The 13,992-nt window shown below is 43.2% G+C and overlaps 1 protein-coding gene across 3 annotated transcripts in view; it reads right to left on the reverse strand.

Moving 5' to 3' along the window:
- cfap251 (cilia and flagella associated protein 251) overlaps window positions 1-9,854 on the reverse strand; it is a 48,109-nt gene extending 38,255 nt beyond the window's left edge. The window contains exons 1-3 of one of the 3 annotated variants that reach the window (XM_033043232.1): window positions 9,761-9,854; window positions 2,786-3,349; window positions 1,248-1,499 (exon numbers count right to left, since the gene is read on the reverse strand). In XM_033043232.1, the coding sequence (XP_032899123.1) occupies window positions 1,248-1,499; window positions 2,786-3,340 (807 nt within the window). In that variant the 5' untranslated portion in view covers window positions 3,341-3,349; window positions 9,761-9,854. The other 2 variants (XM_033043233.1, XM_033043234.1) reach the window with 2 other exon arrangements.
- Between the last annotated feature and the right edge of the window lie 4,138 nt (window positions 9,855-13,992).

The following is a 13,992-nucleotide window of genomic DNA, read 5'->3' on the forward strand; positions in this document are numbered from 1 at the left end:
TGGAGTCCAAAATCGCCTTATCTGAAAAATGCATTCATTATTTCTCCAGTTATTAATGAAAATGTTCACAAATCTTAACAGATTTGGGGGGAAAAAACAGCTGGCTTTCGCTGATGATGTCACAATGGATCTGCGTGCTGCCGTCTTGGGTCTGTGTGCTGCGAGTGATGTGCCCCCCCGCCTCTCCCTCCTCTCCCCATTATTCAAAAGATGCACCTCTCACCCCCCACCTCTCCCTCCTCCCTCCTCTTCCCCCCTTCTCCTCTTCCCCCCTCCTCCTCTTCCCCATCCTCATCTTTTCCCCCCTCCTCTCCCTCCCCTCTTCTCTCTCCCCCCGCCCCCTCCACTCCCTCCTCTCCCCCGTTATTCAAAAGACGCTCGGGGGTCGCTTTCTCTCGGGGATCGCTTTCTCTTGGCGCTTTCTCTCGGCTCCTCGGTCGGCTCCTCTCTCTCCCCCTATTCCTGTGCTGCACTATTCTATGTTCTACGTTCTAAGCCTGGAAAAAGCCGTGGTCTGCTTAAAATCTTTGTCTTCCTATGGATGGAATACTCCTGAGCAATACAAGTCAAGGTCCATGAAAACACCCTGCTGGAAGGGCAAGGGGAATATTATGTGGGATGCAGGAAGAGAGAGCTCTTTTGTAATGCCAAACCTACCAAATCTCTTTTGCATACAATGTAAAAGGACATGGCATTATTGGGTGTGATGATTAAACAAAGAGAGATTGCTCTAGGCATGACTGCAATGTCCAACCATATTAACTGCAAATAAGTAAATATTGCTTGTGTTTGGATGAACTATCCATACAACATTTTCAGTGGATTTTTTTTCCTATGAAATAAATTATCAAAAACAAATTGATCCGAAAGAAGCAGAATATTTTTTTTAATTTACTAAATGATTAGTAATACCAAAGAAAGAAGGTAAATATGTTAAAATTAGATTCTGATTGGCATAGTGTATTAGAATATCAACATGGCTTTTCAAAAATTATTATTCTATTCCACAATGTCACCTCAGCTGTTATAGCTAATCTATAATACCTCCCTGTGACTTCTTAAAAAGCCGTAACAATAATGTTTTGGCAATAGTTGTCAGCCTTCTTGAAGTGATTACTGTATAGCATGGGAGAGAGAATTTAAAAGTGGTGAGAAAAATATTAGATTAGGGTAGGAGGGAACAGACAATGTTCTTTTCCGCTGGACAAATTAATGTTATTTGGTAGTTGTAGCAAGGTAATTCTTACCAAAGAATTTTGCTTAATGTAGGAGTGTTCTTCAAACACAGTGTCACAAATTGCAGTATCAACCACTGAGGTGTCTGTCTGACATTCTGTCAGAGGAATGTCTGTTCCTACTGCCACTGCACATTGCCATAAATCCTGTAATATTGTGTCCACTTGGCACATCTCATCGGTACACAGCCTTGGAGGAGCAGAAGCAAGCCGCTCCTGTCTATTTGTTTTAGGACCAACCAATCCTAAATCATCCTTTGTTTGCTGTAAAACAAAATAACAATTATTGATCTGCACTCAAAACTGTTATGTGCAGACAATTTTAATCAGTCCCAACTATTATATTTTCCTGCAGAATAGTCAGCCTTATGAACCATACAAACATTTGGAAACAATGATGAGGCAGACACAAAAAACATCTTAAACTTAAAATATCTTAAAATTAAAAAGAATTTTCATCAAAACAATATCTGAATTATAAATTAATAATGCATGGTAATCATTCTCCTAATGTTTGAAAAGACTTGGGTGGCAGGAGAATGGGGTTGAGAGGAAAAAATAGATCAGCTATGATTGCATGGCAGAGTAGACTCAATGTCTGAACGGCCTAATTCTGCTCCTCTGTCTATGGGCTTGTCAGAAACAATGCAATGTACAATACTACTGTCCACCACTTGAATACATTTCACTAAAAGCAGTTAATTGTGATTTTTTTCTGTGTTCTCTATGCACTTTTTCACTGTACCTCGGTACATGTGACAATAAACTAAACTAAATATGAGATATTTAAGCATGGAACTACAAGGATACAGGGTGACAATTAATAACTGACATCAGATTGAGAAATTCTACTGTTGACATGAGACCATGAATGTAGCAGGCCTCAGCCTTTGAATAAGGTCTTAACCAGAGGGCTGTCAAAGTTGGTTCAAGGGCTGAAGCCATGGGGACACAATGCCCATATCCCCTGCTGTACTTGTGCCTGAATTCCTCCACCCAAAATATCTTAACCCTTCTCAATTGTCACTCCATGAACCAAATCCCACTCACTTGGGACCTCCCACTTATGTGCCTACCCAAATCTGTCCGCCATCAATCCTTCCTCATGACTATTTTCCCCCAATCTCTCATATCCCTGCAATCCCCTTTTCCAGTCACTTTGGTTCCTCACGAACCTCTTCCTGATTCCTCTCACCCCATCACGATCATCTTCCTCACAGCTCCCAACCAATTTCTCTTATTCATCTCTTCAGCCAACCTCTCCTTCCTCTGTGATTCCCCATTTTCAATCTGTTTCACCCGCTCTGAATGATCCCTTCCCTAATCTCCCGGCTCCCCCTGCTATCTTCTTTCCTAATCTCTCTTGCTCCTCCATTATCCCCATCTCCAATTTCTCACCATCCATCATCGTTTTCTAAACATATTTTCCTTCCCCTGTGATCCTCATCCACTCATTTTTCTCTTTGCCCACGTCTCCCCACTATTTCCTTCCCCGAGTTCCCAGCCTGGCACCCCTACAATAAATAACATGTATCAATATTTGCACTGACCTGTCCTGTATCCAGGGACCTCGTGTCTCTCTCTGATTCTGGAATCTTTTCTGGGGAAGACTGAGGCTGATCTGTTATTGGGGTTGGTGGTGGACCTTGGTTTTCTGGTTTAACCTGATCCAATTGATCTTCAACTTTAATTTGTTCTTCACTTTCATTATCTTGTATGTTTTCCGTATGTTCATCTGATTCTGTATCAACATCAGGTGGTGGAGAAGTGAAGTGCTGTTCAGAACTTTCCGAGTCTACATCCTCAGACACTATTTCATTCTGTTGATCAATAATATCAATTTCTTTTGGCGTGTCTTTATTTCCATTCACATTATTATTAATAGTCTGTCCAGTCTCTTCAGGAGATGAAATTCTTTCACTCTCTGCAGCATATTCAGGGTCAGAGGAAACTTGAGTTGAAACTTGAGTTTCCTCTGGTTTCAATATTCTTTCCTCGTCCAAAGGTTCTTCAATATCCTTAATTAATTCTTGAGGTTCTTCAGACATTAGACTTGTATCTTCACTTGTTATATTATTGGTGGGTTCCTTCTCACTTCCAGCCATATTTAATCACTGAAAAAAGTTTCATACATTGTAACTTCCCACATTGTAGATGTCCCACCTCAGCTGTAGTATTCTGTGTAGAAGATTGGAGGTTAGCAGTTGATACAAAGTGGAACGAAAACAACAGGGAAAATAGTGGACAATTTATTCAGTTGATTACAAAATCAGGCGATTTGCATGGAAATGTAGCCATCAAGGAGATGAAGTAAAGTAAATTAAAGACAGGGAAATAAATTACTTCAATTGAAGAATCGATGCAAAGAAGAAAAGGAAGACATCAAGGAATACCCTGGCAAAAACAATAATCCAGGATGGTTTGAATATACTTACGATCATGAGTGTATCTGAAACTGTGAAGGGTGAAGGTTCATTTGAAATACACATGGAATAGGATGGTGGCAGATACATTTGATAAGGACAGTGATATAGCCAAAGGAGAGAGTTTTTGTCAATAAGTTAATTAGGAGAAGAAGGGAAACAGAAACCAATGAAGATGAGCAAAGTGAAAGAGATAGGTGGTCCCAGCAAAGAGTGGAAGAGAACTTCTTCAAGATGGGCATTCCTGGGGGAGAGGAGGCAGTCCATTACAACTGAAAAGCAAACAATTGCTGAGGTTGAAAAATTGATGATAAATGCAGAAAAAGGTGGAGATGACCAGCAAATCAGGTAATATATGTGGCAAGAGAACCAGAGTTAACATTTTGGTCAGTGGTGCCACATCAGAATCATAAAACAGATATCTAGCATCCACTCTCCTGCTATTTAATTAGCCTCACTTTCCTGCTCCATCCCCATAGATTCTAAACTTTCCCCTTCAAGTATTTAATGCAACCAAAAAACAAATTTTCTGTTCTGATTTACACCTTCTCTTACCCTCCTCAAACCAAACGTTGCTCTACAATGGCTCCATGATGATTGATTTAAGATCCTCTCACTACTGGTTTACAAGGTTCAAGCACAGTCGATCCAACTGCTGATTCCTACTGATATCAACTTTAGTAATACTGGGCCTTCATGGGACACTGTAGGTCAAAAACAACACCAGAGGTGCGTTCCAAAAATATTGGTAAAATCATGTAGAAACAGAGAACTGCTGAAGCTGATTTACCAAGGAAAGACAAAAAATGCTGGAGTAACTCAGCGGGACAGGTACACCCATTACCCCCCTGGGGGATATGGATAGTGACATTTTGGGTTGGGACTTCTTCAGACTCGTGAATATTATGTCCTGGCATGTCCACGACTATGCTCTTACAGCAATATAATAATCAATTATTAAATAACAATTGGGGCATTTAGTCTGCATACAGGCAGGGCGAAACAACTGAACGATAACAATGTGAAGAATTAATTTATAGAATGCATGAGATTATTTCAGATCAATATGCTGAGAAACCAGTATGATAACATGCTACTTTGGTTCTGGCTGCTCTAAGAAGTATTAATAAATGAGCTTTCAGTTAAGGGGATTTAGGGCAGTGTTATTATATTATAGAAATTAATATAAGAATATTGCACATCATTTGCACCTAATAAAACATATAATGCACGTAATGTGTGCATTGGCTATGATAAATTAGGAAATTGCAACAAAATCTGTGACAGTAAACATGTAATAACTAAGATTTAAAGAATTAATATATTGTTCACAAGTAATATGTATGACTTTAAACAAAACAAAAACCTAATCCCACTCCCTCTCCCCTTGTTCATCAAATTGATTCCTGGGTTGGAGGATTTATCACATGTGGAGAAATAATGTAGACTGGACCTGGGCAGATTCAAAAATACTAATGGGGGTTTATTGCAGTAAATGCAGAGTTATTGTCTCTCCTGTCTGTTATCTATATTACTAAACATCTGATCTTGACCACTTCCTTTTGTTCTGTATATTGATTTTAGACAAAACGCTGCGACTTACGGCTGTGATTTTTGTCCATCTTACTCAGAGCTCCCCTCCACTGCGCAGGACAAGAGGATTTTTCCCATTGATGAAAAATAAAAGAGTTGTTAGTGTTTAAAAAATGTTGAGATTCTCTCTCCTGAAGGCCACGCCCCTTCCGGAGGGACTATAAAACCCGGAAGTGTTGAGTGCCTCAGTCAGTCTCTGCAAGATGGACGAGAGGGTCACGTCTCTCAGTCTGAGCTGTGAATAACACTGAACACATGTACACTAAACTGTGAGTGGTTTTACTGACATGTCAGTGCTCTTAATGTGGTTTGGAAATATAGTTTGGAAATGCTAAAGCTGTGTTGCCTTTGGTTTGGAAATGCTAAAGCTGTGTTGCCTTTGGATTGGAAATGCTAAAGCTGTGTTGCCTTTGGTTTGGAAATGCTAAAGCTGTGTTGCCTTTGGTTTGAAAATGCTAAAGCTGTGAGGCCTAATTAAAGTTGCCTTGCCTTTTTAAAGTTGCCTTGCCCAATTAAAGTTGCCTTGCCTAATTCATTCCCATCGATGAAAAATAAGTTATAAGTGTTTTAAAAATGTTGAGATTCTCTCTCCTGTCAATCACGCCATGAAGGCCACACCCCTTCTGGTGGGTGGGGGAGGGACTATAAAACCCAGAAGTGTGGGGGCGGCTCAGTCTCTGCAAGATGGAGGAGGGAGAGGTCACGACTTGCTGTCTTTAGTGGCCTTGCACCCTGCTTGAAATGGTATGAAACTGCACTTGAATTTGGTGGCCTTGCACCCTGCTTGAAGTGGTAAGAAACTGCACTTGAATTTGGTGGCCTTGCACCCTGCTTGAAATGGAATTTCAAGGAATAGCCGTGAGTCAACTGCCAGCCGCCAGCCGTGAGTGAGCTGCCAGCACAACAGGCTTGAGTGACTGAGCCACCAGCCCAAGAATCCATTTGGCCCACAATGTCCATACCAGCCCTCTGGAAACCAGTCCCTTCAGCCCACAACACCCATACTAGCACTCCAGAAAGTACCCACCCCACTGGCCACCAATATTGGAATTGGTGTAGAGGTGGAATATTGCGTTGGGGGACCAGCCCTCCCTTGTGATGCTGGGATACATTTGGTCACAATCCCAAGACAATGTTCAGCCATTCAAGACAGATGAGAAATACTTTATCCAGTCTTTGGAATTCCCTTACAAATAGACTGTTGTGCTCATTTGCTCAGAGGAATAAAGGCAAAAACAATGGATATTTAGTTGGTATTGATATATTTGATGAGATATGGTCTTATTAAACAGTGTAGTATGCACAAATAACTTAATTGCCTACCACTGCTGCTATATGAAGTAAAAGGATCAACCCTGATGTAATGTGAAGTACAGAATGATCTGCAAGAGAGGTGGCAGGTGATCTTAAAATCAGATCACAGTTTGGCAAAGCTATAATACACAATCACAACAAATAAAGCTAATCAATCACTCAGATCAAAATTTTACAATCCTTCCACTTCAAAATGGGAATGGTGGTGGACAATAACACTAACAAAACACGAGGAGGAGGAAGCACCAGAACATCCTGATCTACTCCGATGGTGCAGCCCAGCAGGTGAATGCTAAAGACAAGGATGAAACATTTATATCATGTTCTAACCATATATAACCATGTTATAGAGAAGCAATCAGACCTGCTGAGTTACTCAGATATTTTGTCAACTTTGTAATCCAGCATTTGCAGTTCCTTGTTTTTACATAAAACTTCTCCTGTGCCAATTGTATATTCCACATGAGGTTGATCCTGAAATCGCCACCACCACTAAATCCATTCTTCAGTCAACTAGATGCACGTGAAAAGATCAACAACTGATCAAGGGCATTGAATGCAGCAACAATTATGGTCCCATGCAGTTGCTAGCTATGAAACCAAAGTTACATTCCAGTACTAGCCACTCTCCAGTACAGTTACGATACTGACTGGCGGCTCCGCCTGCAGTCCGTTTGTCTTTTCTTTTTTTTTGTTTTATTTTGTCCTGTTGTTTTAGTTTATTTTAATAGTGTATGTGTGGGGGGTGGGAGAAACTTGTTTTTAGTCTCTTCCCTCGGGGGGATGCGACCTTTTCTTGTCGTATCCCCCGTCTCCGTCTGCGCTGAGGCCTAATCGCGGAGCTGGCGGCCTCCAACTGGGACCGACCTCGAGGCTCCGGAGGCAGAGCCAGGACCAAAGATCTTTGGCCAGGACTTTCTTACCAACGTGAGGCTGGCCGACTTCGGGGCTGTGGTGGCGTTGCGGCGGCGACCCGACTTCGGAGCCTCGGAGGTTCGGCCGCGGGCCCAGTGGACTTGGCCCCGGGCCCAGTGGAAGACATCGTCGGGAGCTCGCAGGTCCCAGGTTGGTGACCGGTTCTCCGGAGCACCCGCAACAGTCCGCTGGACTGGAGGGTGGCAGCTTCGGCAGCTACGACCGCCCCGGGCCGCGGAGTTTGAATCGGCCCGTTCGCGGAGCTCGGATTCAGCCGCGGGACTTACTTACCATCACCCGGTGGGGTCCCAACATCGGAAGCCTGGATCGCCTCAGAGCAGAGGGAGAACAAGGAGGGAAGAGACAAGGACTTAAGACTTTTGCCTTCCATCACAGTGAGGAGGTGGATGGTAGACTCACTGTGGTGGATGTTAAATCTGTGTTTATTGTGTGTTTTGTTATTCTATTCTATGTTATGACTGCAAGGCAAAACGAAATTTCGTTCAGACTGAAAAGTCTGAATGACAATAAAGGAATACAATACAATACCCAGCAATGTGAAAACATTGCCAGGCATGCTCTGCCAAAAACAACAAATTGAATCTAGATTCCTATCACCCAACCAGTTGGCTCTCAAACATGAGCAGTGATCAAAGATGTTATCAACAGTGCTAGTAAGCAACTTTCAATTGCCATTGATTTGCTCACTTGTGGCTTCAGACCACAATTCATACTCAGTTTAAACAATAACCAAAGAGCTCAATCTTAGATATGAGGTGAGAGTTACAGCTCTTGACATTGAGGCAGTATTAGGCCAAATGTAGCATTAAGGAGCTCTAGCAAAACTGAAGGCAAGAGGTACTGAGGTCAAATCATGGCATTAGGTCATGCCAAATTCAAGAAAATCTATAATCGTGATCAATAGAATATATACCCTATCATCTCTTTTTGTTGACCAGATTGTTGTCAAATCTCCAACTATTGTATTGAAGGGCCACAATTTAATGATAATTGGGCATTAACATTGTATTTTTGTTATTTTCCATATTTAGGTTTCCTCATTAAAATCCATTTGGAGATATATGGGTTGTCACAAACGACCCTCTTTCTCAAAAGCCACAACTGAGAAGGAATTTAACCACTAAGAGAAAAGTATTTTTTCTATATCATTCTGAGATTGGAACCATGAAATGTTTTCAACCATGTTCACTAATTACAATTAAGTCCTGTACAGGATTTGGACATTTCTAGCAATGTCAGTATTTTTATTGTTCATTCCTAATTGCCTTCACGCAGATATGATGAAGACTATCCCATAACTTCTGAATTTTTCCCCGGTGGTAAAGGAAAAGTAATGGATGTCTAATTCATTACCCACCCACCCCCTTCCCTTCATAACTTATCTCCCATCCACGAGTCCCTCATTTCCCTTTTCATCTCCAGCCTTTGTCACTCACTCCACCCATTTGCTAAACCCCCCCTCGCCTTACCTGCATTCACCCATCACTTCCCAGGCTTTATCTTGCCAACATCACTCGACTCCAACTCACCACCCCCCATTCCATCAGTCTGAGGAAGGGTTTCGATCTGAAATGTTGCCTATCCATTCCTTCTACAAATGCTGCCTGACACTGAGTTGTGAGTTCCTCCAGCACTTGTGTGTTTTGTTCATGATTCCAGCATCTGTAGTTCCTTGTGTCTTCATTATAACATGCGGTTGGTTGGTGGAAACGTTAGTGTTGCTTCCCCCATATTCTTGCTACCCTTATCCCTTTAGCTGGCTGTGGAAGTAAAGAAGCTTTGACAGTTTGCTTTAGACAATATTGCAGCCACTACATACTGCGAAGTGCGGGGAGTGAAAATTTAGCGGCAGGTAAATTGCAAGTCAAGAGGCCCCAGCTTTGTCCTGGACGATGTGGAGTTTCTGAAGTTGATGTTGGACCTACAATCATCCATCACACAAAATTTTAAACAAAAACTGCAGAAGCTGGAAATCTAACAGAAAATGCTGGAGCCACCCAGTGTCTGTCCGGGACTCTGCGCTATTTTTCGCCTGTTTGCATTCAGCACATTTTGGACGAGGGCGACGAAGCGATGGTGAGCCCGGAGAAGATGCTGAGGGGTCGGGGAGCCGGCTGCACGGTCCCCGGGGCCTAAGCCGGGTCGATCCGCCGGCCGGCTCCCCATCCCCTGCTCAGTCGGCTCTGCATCTCTGCTTGCAGTGATACGTTTTCAACAATATTGCCCACAGTTTCCCGCTTTAGAAAGAACACGACTTACCCAGCGGCTCCTCTGGTGCAGAGCCCGTTTCCAGGCTCACTGCCGTTGCTAGGACACAGGCAACAACGAACCGGTTGCCAAGGGCTGGTCGAACGGCAGTACCAACGTAGCTGATTGGATTGCACGCAACCAATCGAAGGTACGATTCATTACGTGGTCTGTGTTGGTCCACACATTGTTACTCTGATGGACACAAAGTGCTGGAGAAACTCAGCACTTATATTCATTTTCATTTATATTTAAGATCGCCAGCTCCTACACTCTATACTGATGGACACGGAGTGCTGGTGTAACTCAAAATTTATATTCATTTTTGGTTATATTTCAGAACTCTAGCTCCTACAGTTTTTAGTTTTTAAATCTGCATGTTGGGTAATTGCACTTCCAACATCAACGTCAGAAACTCAACATGGTCCTGGACAAAGCTGGCTTCTTGACTTACTGCCACTAAAGTTTCACTCCCTCGGTCCCGACCAGAAAATCCCCATCCATGTTTTAGAAAGCAATTGGCTGAGCTTCTGTTACTCCAGCACTTTGTGTCAATAGACAATAGGTGCAGGAGTAGGCCACTCGGTCCTTCGAGCCAGCTGTGATCATGATCATTCACTGTGATCATGGCTGATCATCCACAATCAGTACCCCGTTCCTGCCTTCTCCTCATATCCCTTGACTGCTATCTTTAAGAGCTTTCTCTAACTCTCTTGAAAGCATCCAGAGAAATAGCCTCCACTGCCTTCTGAGGCAGAGAATTTCAGATTCACAACTCTCTGGGTGAAAACTTTTTCCTCATCTCAGTCCAAAATGTCCAAACCCCTTATTCTTAAACTGTGGCCCCTGGTTCTGCACTCCCCCAACATCAGGAACATGTTTCCTGCCTCTAGTGTGTCCAATCTTTTAATAATCTTATATGTTTCAATAAGATTCGCTCTCATCCTCTAAATTCCAGTGTATACAAGCCCAGTCTCTCCATTCTTTCAACATATAACAGTCCAGCCATGCTGAGAATTAACCTTGTGATCCTACGCTACACTTCCTCAATAGCAAGAATGTCCTTCCTCAAATGTGGAAACTAAAACTGCACACAATACTCCAGGTGTGGTCTCACCAGGGCCCTGTACAACTGCAGAAGGACCTCTTTGCTTATATACTCAACTCCTCTTGTTATGAAGACCAACATGCCATTAGCTTTCTTCACTATCTGCTGTACCTGCATGCTTCCTTTTGTGTAAACCAGCATATGTACTTCCTTGTTTCTACATTGTTACACTGATGCTTAAGTTCTGAGAATAATTACATGTAATTCACACAGAAACATCCTGATGAATTTGGCAAGGCACAATAGAGAAACCAGGAAACTAATTGAAAACACGAAGTTGCTGTTTGAAGTGACTGGTTTGTTTTAAAAACATTTGCTTGGAAATGTGCATGAATAGGAAAGGTTTAGAGGGAAATGGGTCAAACACAGGCACATGGGACAAGTGTAGATGGCATCTTGGTCAGCACGGGCAAGTTGGGCTAAAGGGCCTGTTTCCGTACTGTACGGTTTGAGCTGGCAGAGTAATTTTGGGAGTGTTGGTAAATGTGTGTTCTTCACATCCTTCTTTTGTGGTGTCCAGGGAAAAATGATGAGATGGAGTACAGGAAGGAGACAGAGAACCTCGTGTCCTGGTGTCGATACAACAACCCTCCTCAATGTCAGCAAGAAAAGGAGATAGCAAAGCAAAGTGGTGCACATACCCCCGCTTGCATTGATGATGCCAAAGTAGAAATGGTGGAAAACTTTAAATTCCTAGGAGGAGTTCATATCACCAACAACTTCTCCTGGACCACCTATATTGAAGCAACGATGAAGAAAGCACACCAATGCCTCTACTTCCTTAAAAGGCTTAGGAAGTTCGGCATGTCTCCTACAACTCTCCCCAACCTCTACAGATGCACCATAGAAAGCATTTTATCAAGATGCACCACAGTTTGGGAACAGCTCCATCCAAGACCACAAGAAATTGCAATGAATTGTGGATGCAGCCCAGACCATCACATATCAGTCTGAAGAAGGGCCTGGACCCAAAACGTCACCCATTCCTCCTCTCCAGAGATGCTGCATGTCCCGCTGAGTTAATCCAGCATTTTGTGTCTATCTTTGGTTTAAACCAGCATCTGCAGTTCCTACCTACACACAAACCAACCTCCCTTCCATTGACTCCACTTATACCTCACACTGCCTCAGCAAGGTCAGTAGCATAATCAAGGACAAGTCGAACCCTAGCCACTTCCTCTTCTCCCATCAGGCAAAAGGTATAGAAATGTGAAACCGCCCACCTCCAGATTCAGGGACAGTTTCTTCCCAGCTGTTATCAGGCAACTGAATCACCCTACCACAACCAGAGAGCAATACTGAACTATCTACCTTTTTGATGATCCTTGGACTATCCTTGATTAGACATTGCTGGCTTTACCTTGCACTAAACATTATTCCCTATACACTATTAATCCAAAGAATATGAGAAAGAATATGAGAATTGTTCCCAATGTTGGGAGAGTCCAGAACCAGGGGCCACAGTCTTAGAATAAAGGGGAGGTCATTTTAGACTGAGGTGAGAAAAAACATTTTCACCCAGAGAGTTGTGAATTTATGGAATTCCCTGCCACAGTCACTGGATGGATTTAAGAGAGAGTTAGATAGAGCTCTAGGGGCTAGTGGAGTCAAGGGATATGGGGAGAAGGCAGGCATGGGTTATTGATAGGGGACGATCAGCCATGATCACAATGGCTTGAAGGGCCGAATGGCCTCCTCCTGCACCTATTTTCTATGTTTCTAAAGGGCCAGACTGTGTGACTAAACTAGATTACGTTTTCAAAGAGCTGCGACAGATATTATTTCCTTTCGTGCTTTACGGTTATAGTCATGTAACTATTCTAAGCAATTGCAATATTGAAATAGAGACCTGTAAATTAGGATGAAATCTTCAGTTAAATGCACTAGGTGTTTGCCATTTCTGCTTGGTTATAATCAACTTGCTCTTACTCTTCCAAACAAAAAAACTGGCACATCACTAGTAACAGTTTATTTAAAAAACTCACATCACTAAATGAATTGTTTAAAAGTCTAGCACTTGAAATTGTGCATGTAGATTAGATTAGATTAGATTTACTTTATTAATCCCCTTATTCAGGGGAAATTCAGATATCCTTGCAGCACACTAATAAAAATACAACATAGCATTCAAGAAGTTCAACACCAAAACACAAAAACATCCCCCCACAGTGGTTCCCACTGTGGGGGAAGGCACAAAGTCCAGTCCCCATCCTCTTGTCCACCCAGAGTCGGGCCTATTGAGGCCTCCACAGTCGCCGCCACGGCGCCCGATGTTCTCGCCGGGTGATGATGCTCCGGCGTCGGGAGAACCCCCAGCGGCTTGGGGTGCCAGGAACGGCCGCCTTCCCACCGAAGACCGCAGCTTCCAAGCCAACAGACCGCGCCGGACGGAGCTCCACACACTGGCGATCTTGGTGATAGATCCCAGGCTCCGGGATGTAAAGTTCAGCGCCGCAGCTGGCCGCTCCACAGAACCGCGGCTCCACAATGTTCTTATCGGCGGTCCCAGCATACTGGAGTTCCAGCGCGGCGACCCAGGAAAGGCATCGCCCGCTCCGCAACAGCGCTCCAGCGCTGCGCTGCCGCCAAAGCCGAGGTTCTGGCCAGGTCCCCTCAGGGAAACGTCGCTCCAGGACCCGCTGGTAGGCCGCGAGGACAGGTTGAAGGTGCTGCTCGGAGGAAGGCAGCCTCTCCGACCAGGTAGGGACTTGAAAAGCAGTTTCCCCCTTCCCCCCCACCACCCCCCACACATAAAAAGATTAGACCCCCTGACTACACGCTTTGACATACTAAAAATAATAAAAAAGAAGTGAAAAAAAACGGACAGCTGCAGGACAGGCAGCCGTTCAGGACAGCGCCTCCTAAAACAATTTCCTAGTTAAGAAATAACACCTTCAGAAAACATGGATGGAACTTTTGGGAAAAATATTGGAAATGTTTTGAAACATTGATGAACATTTATGAAACAGTTCGAAAGGATGGATACAATCTTTAATGTTTGGATCCTCAGTTCAAAGTTAACCCTTCCAGTTCAAATTTATCTTCTAGGATCCTATACAAATGTTGGAAAAAAGCATTGATTTGTCTTAGCTTTGCTGCCCTTGATCTAAATAATAATTATTTTGTGAATGCACAC

This window comes from Amblyraja radiata, chromosome 25, assembly GCF_010909765.2.
Source record: "Amblyraja radiata isolate CabotCenter1 chromosome 25, sAmbRad1.1.pri, whole genome shotgun sequence".
NCBI classification, from domain to species: domain Eukaryota; kingdom Metazoa; phylum Chordata; class Chondrichthyes; order Rajiformes; family Rajidae; genus Amblyraja; species Amblyraja radiata.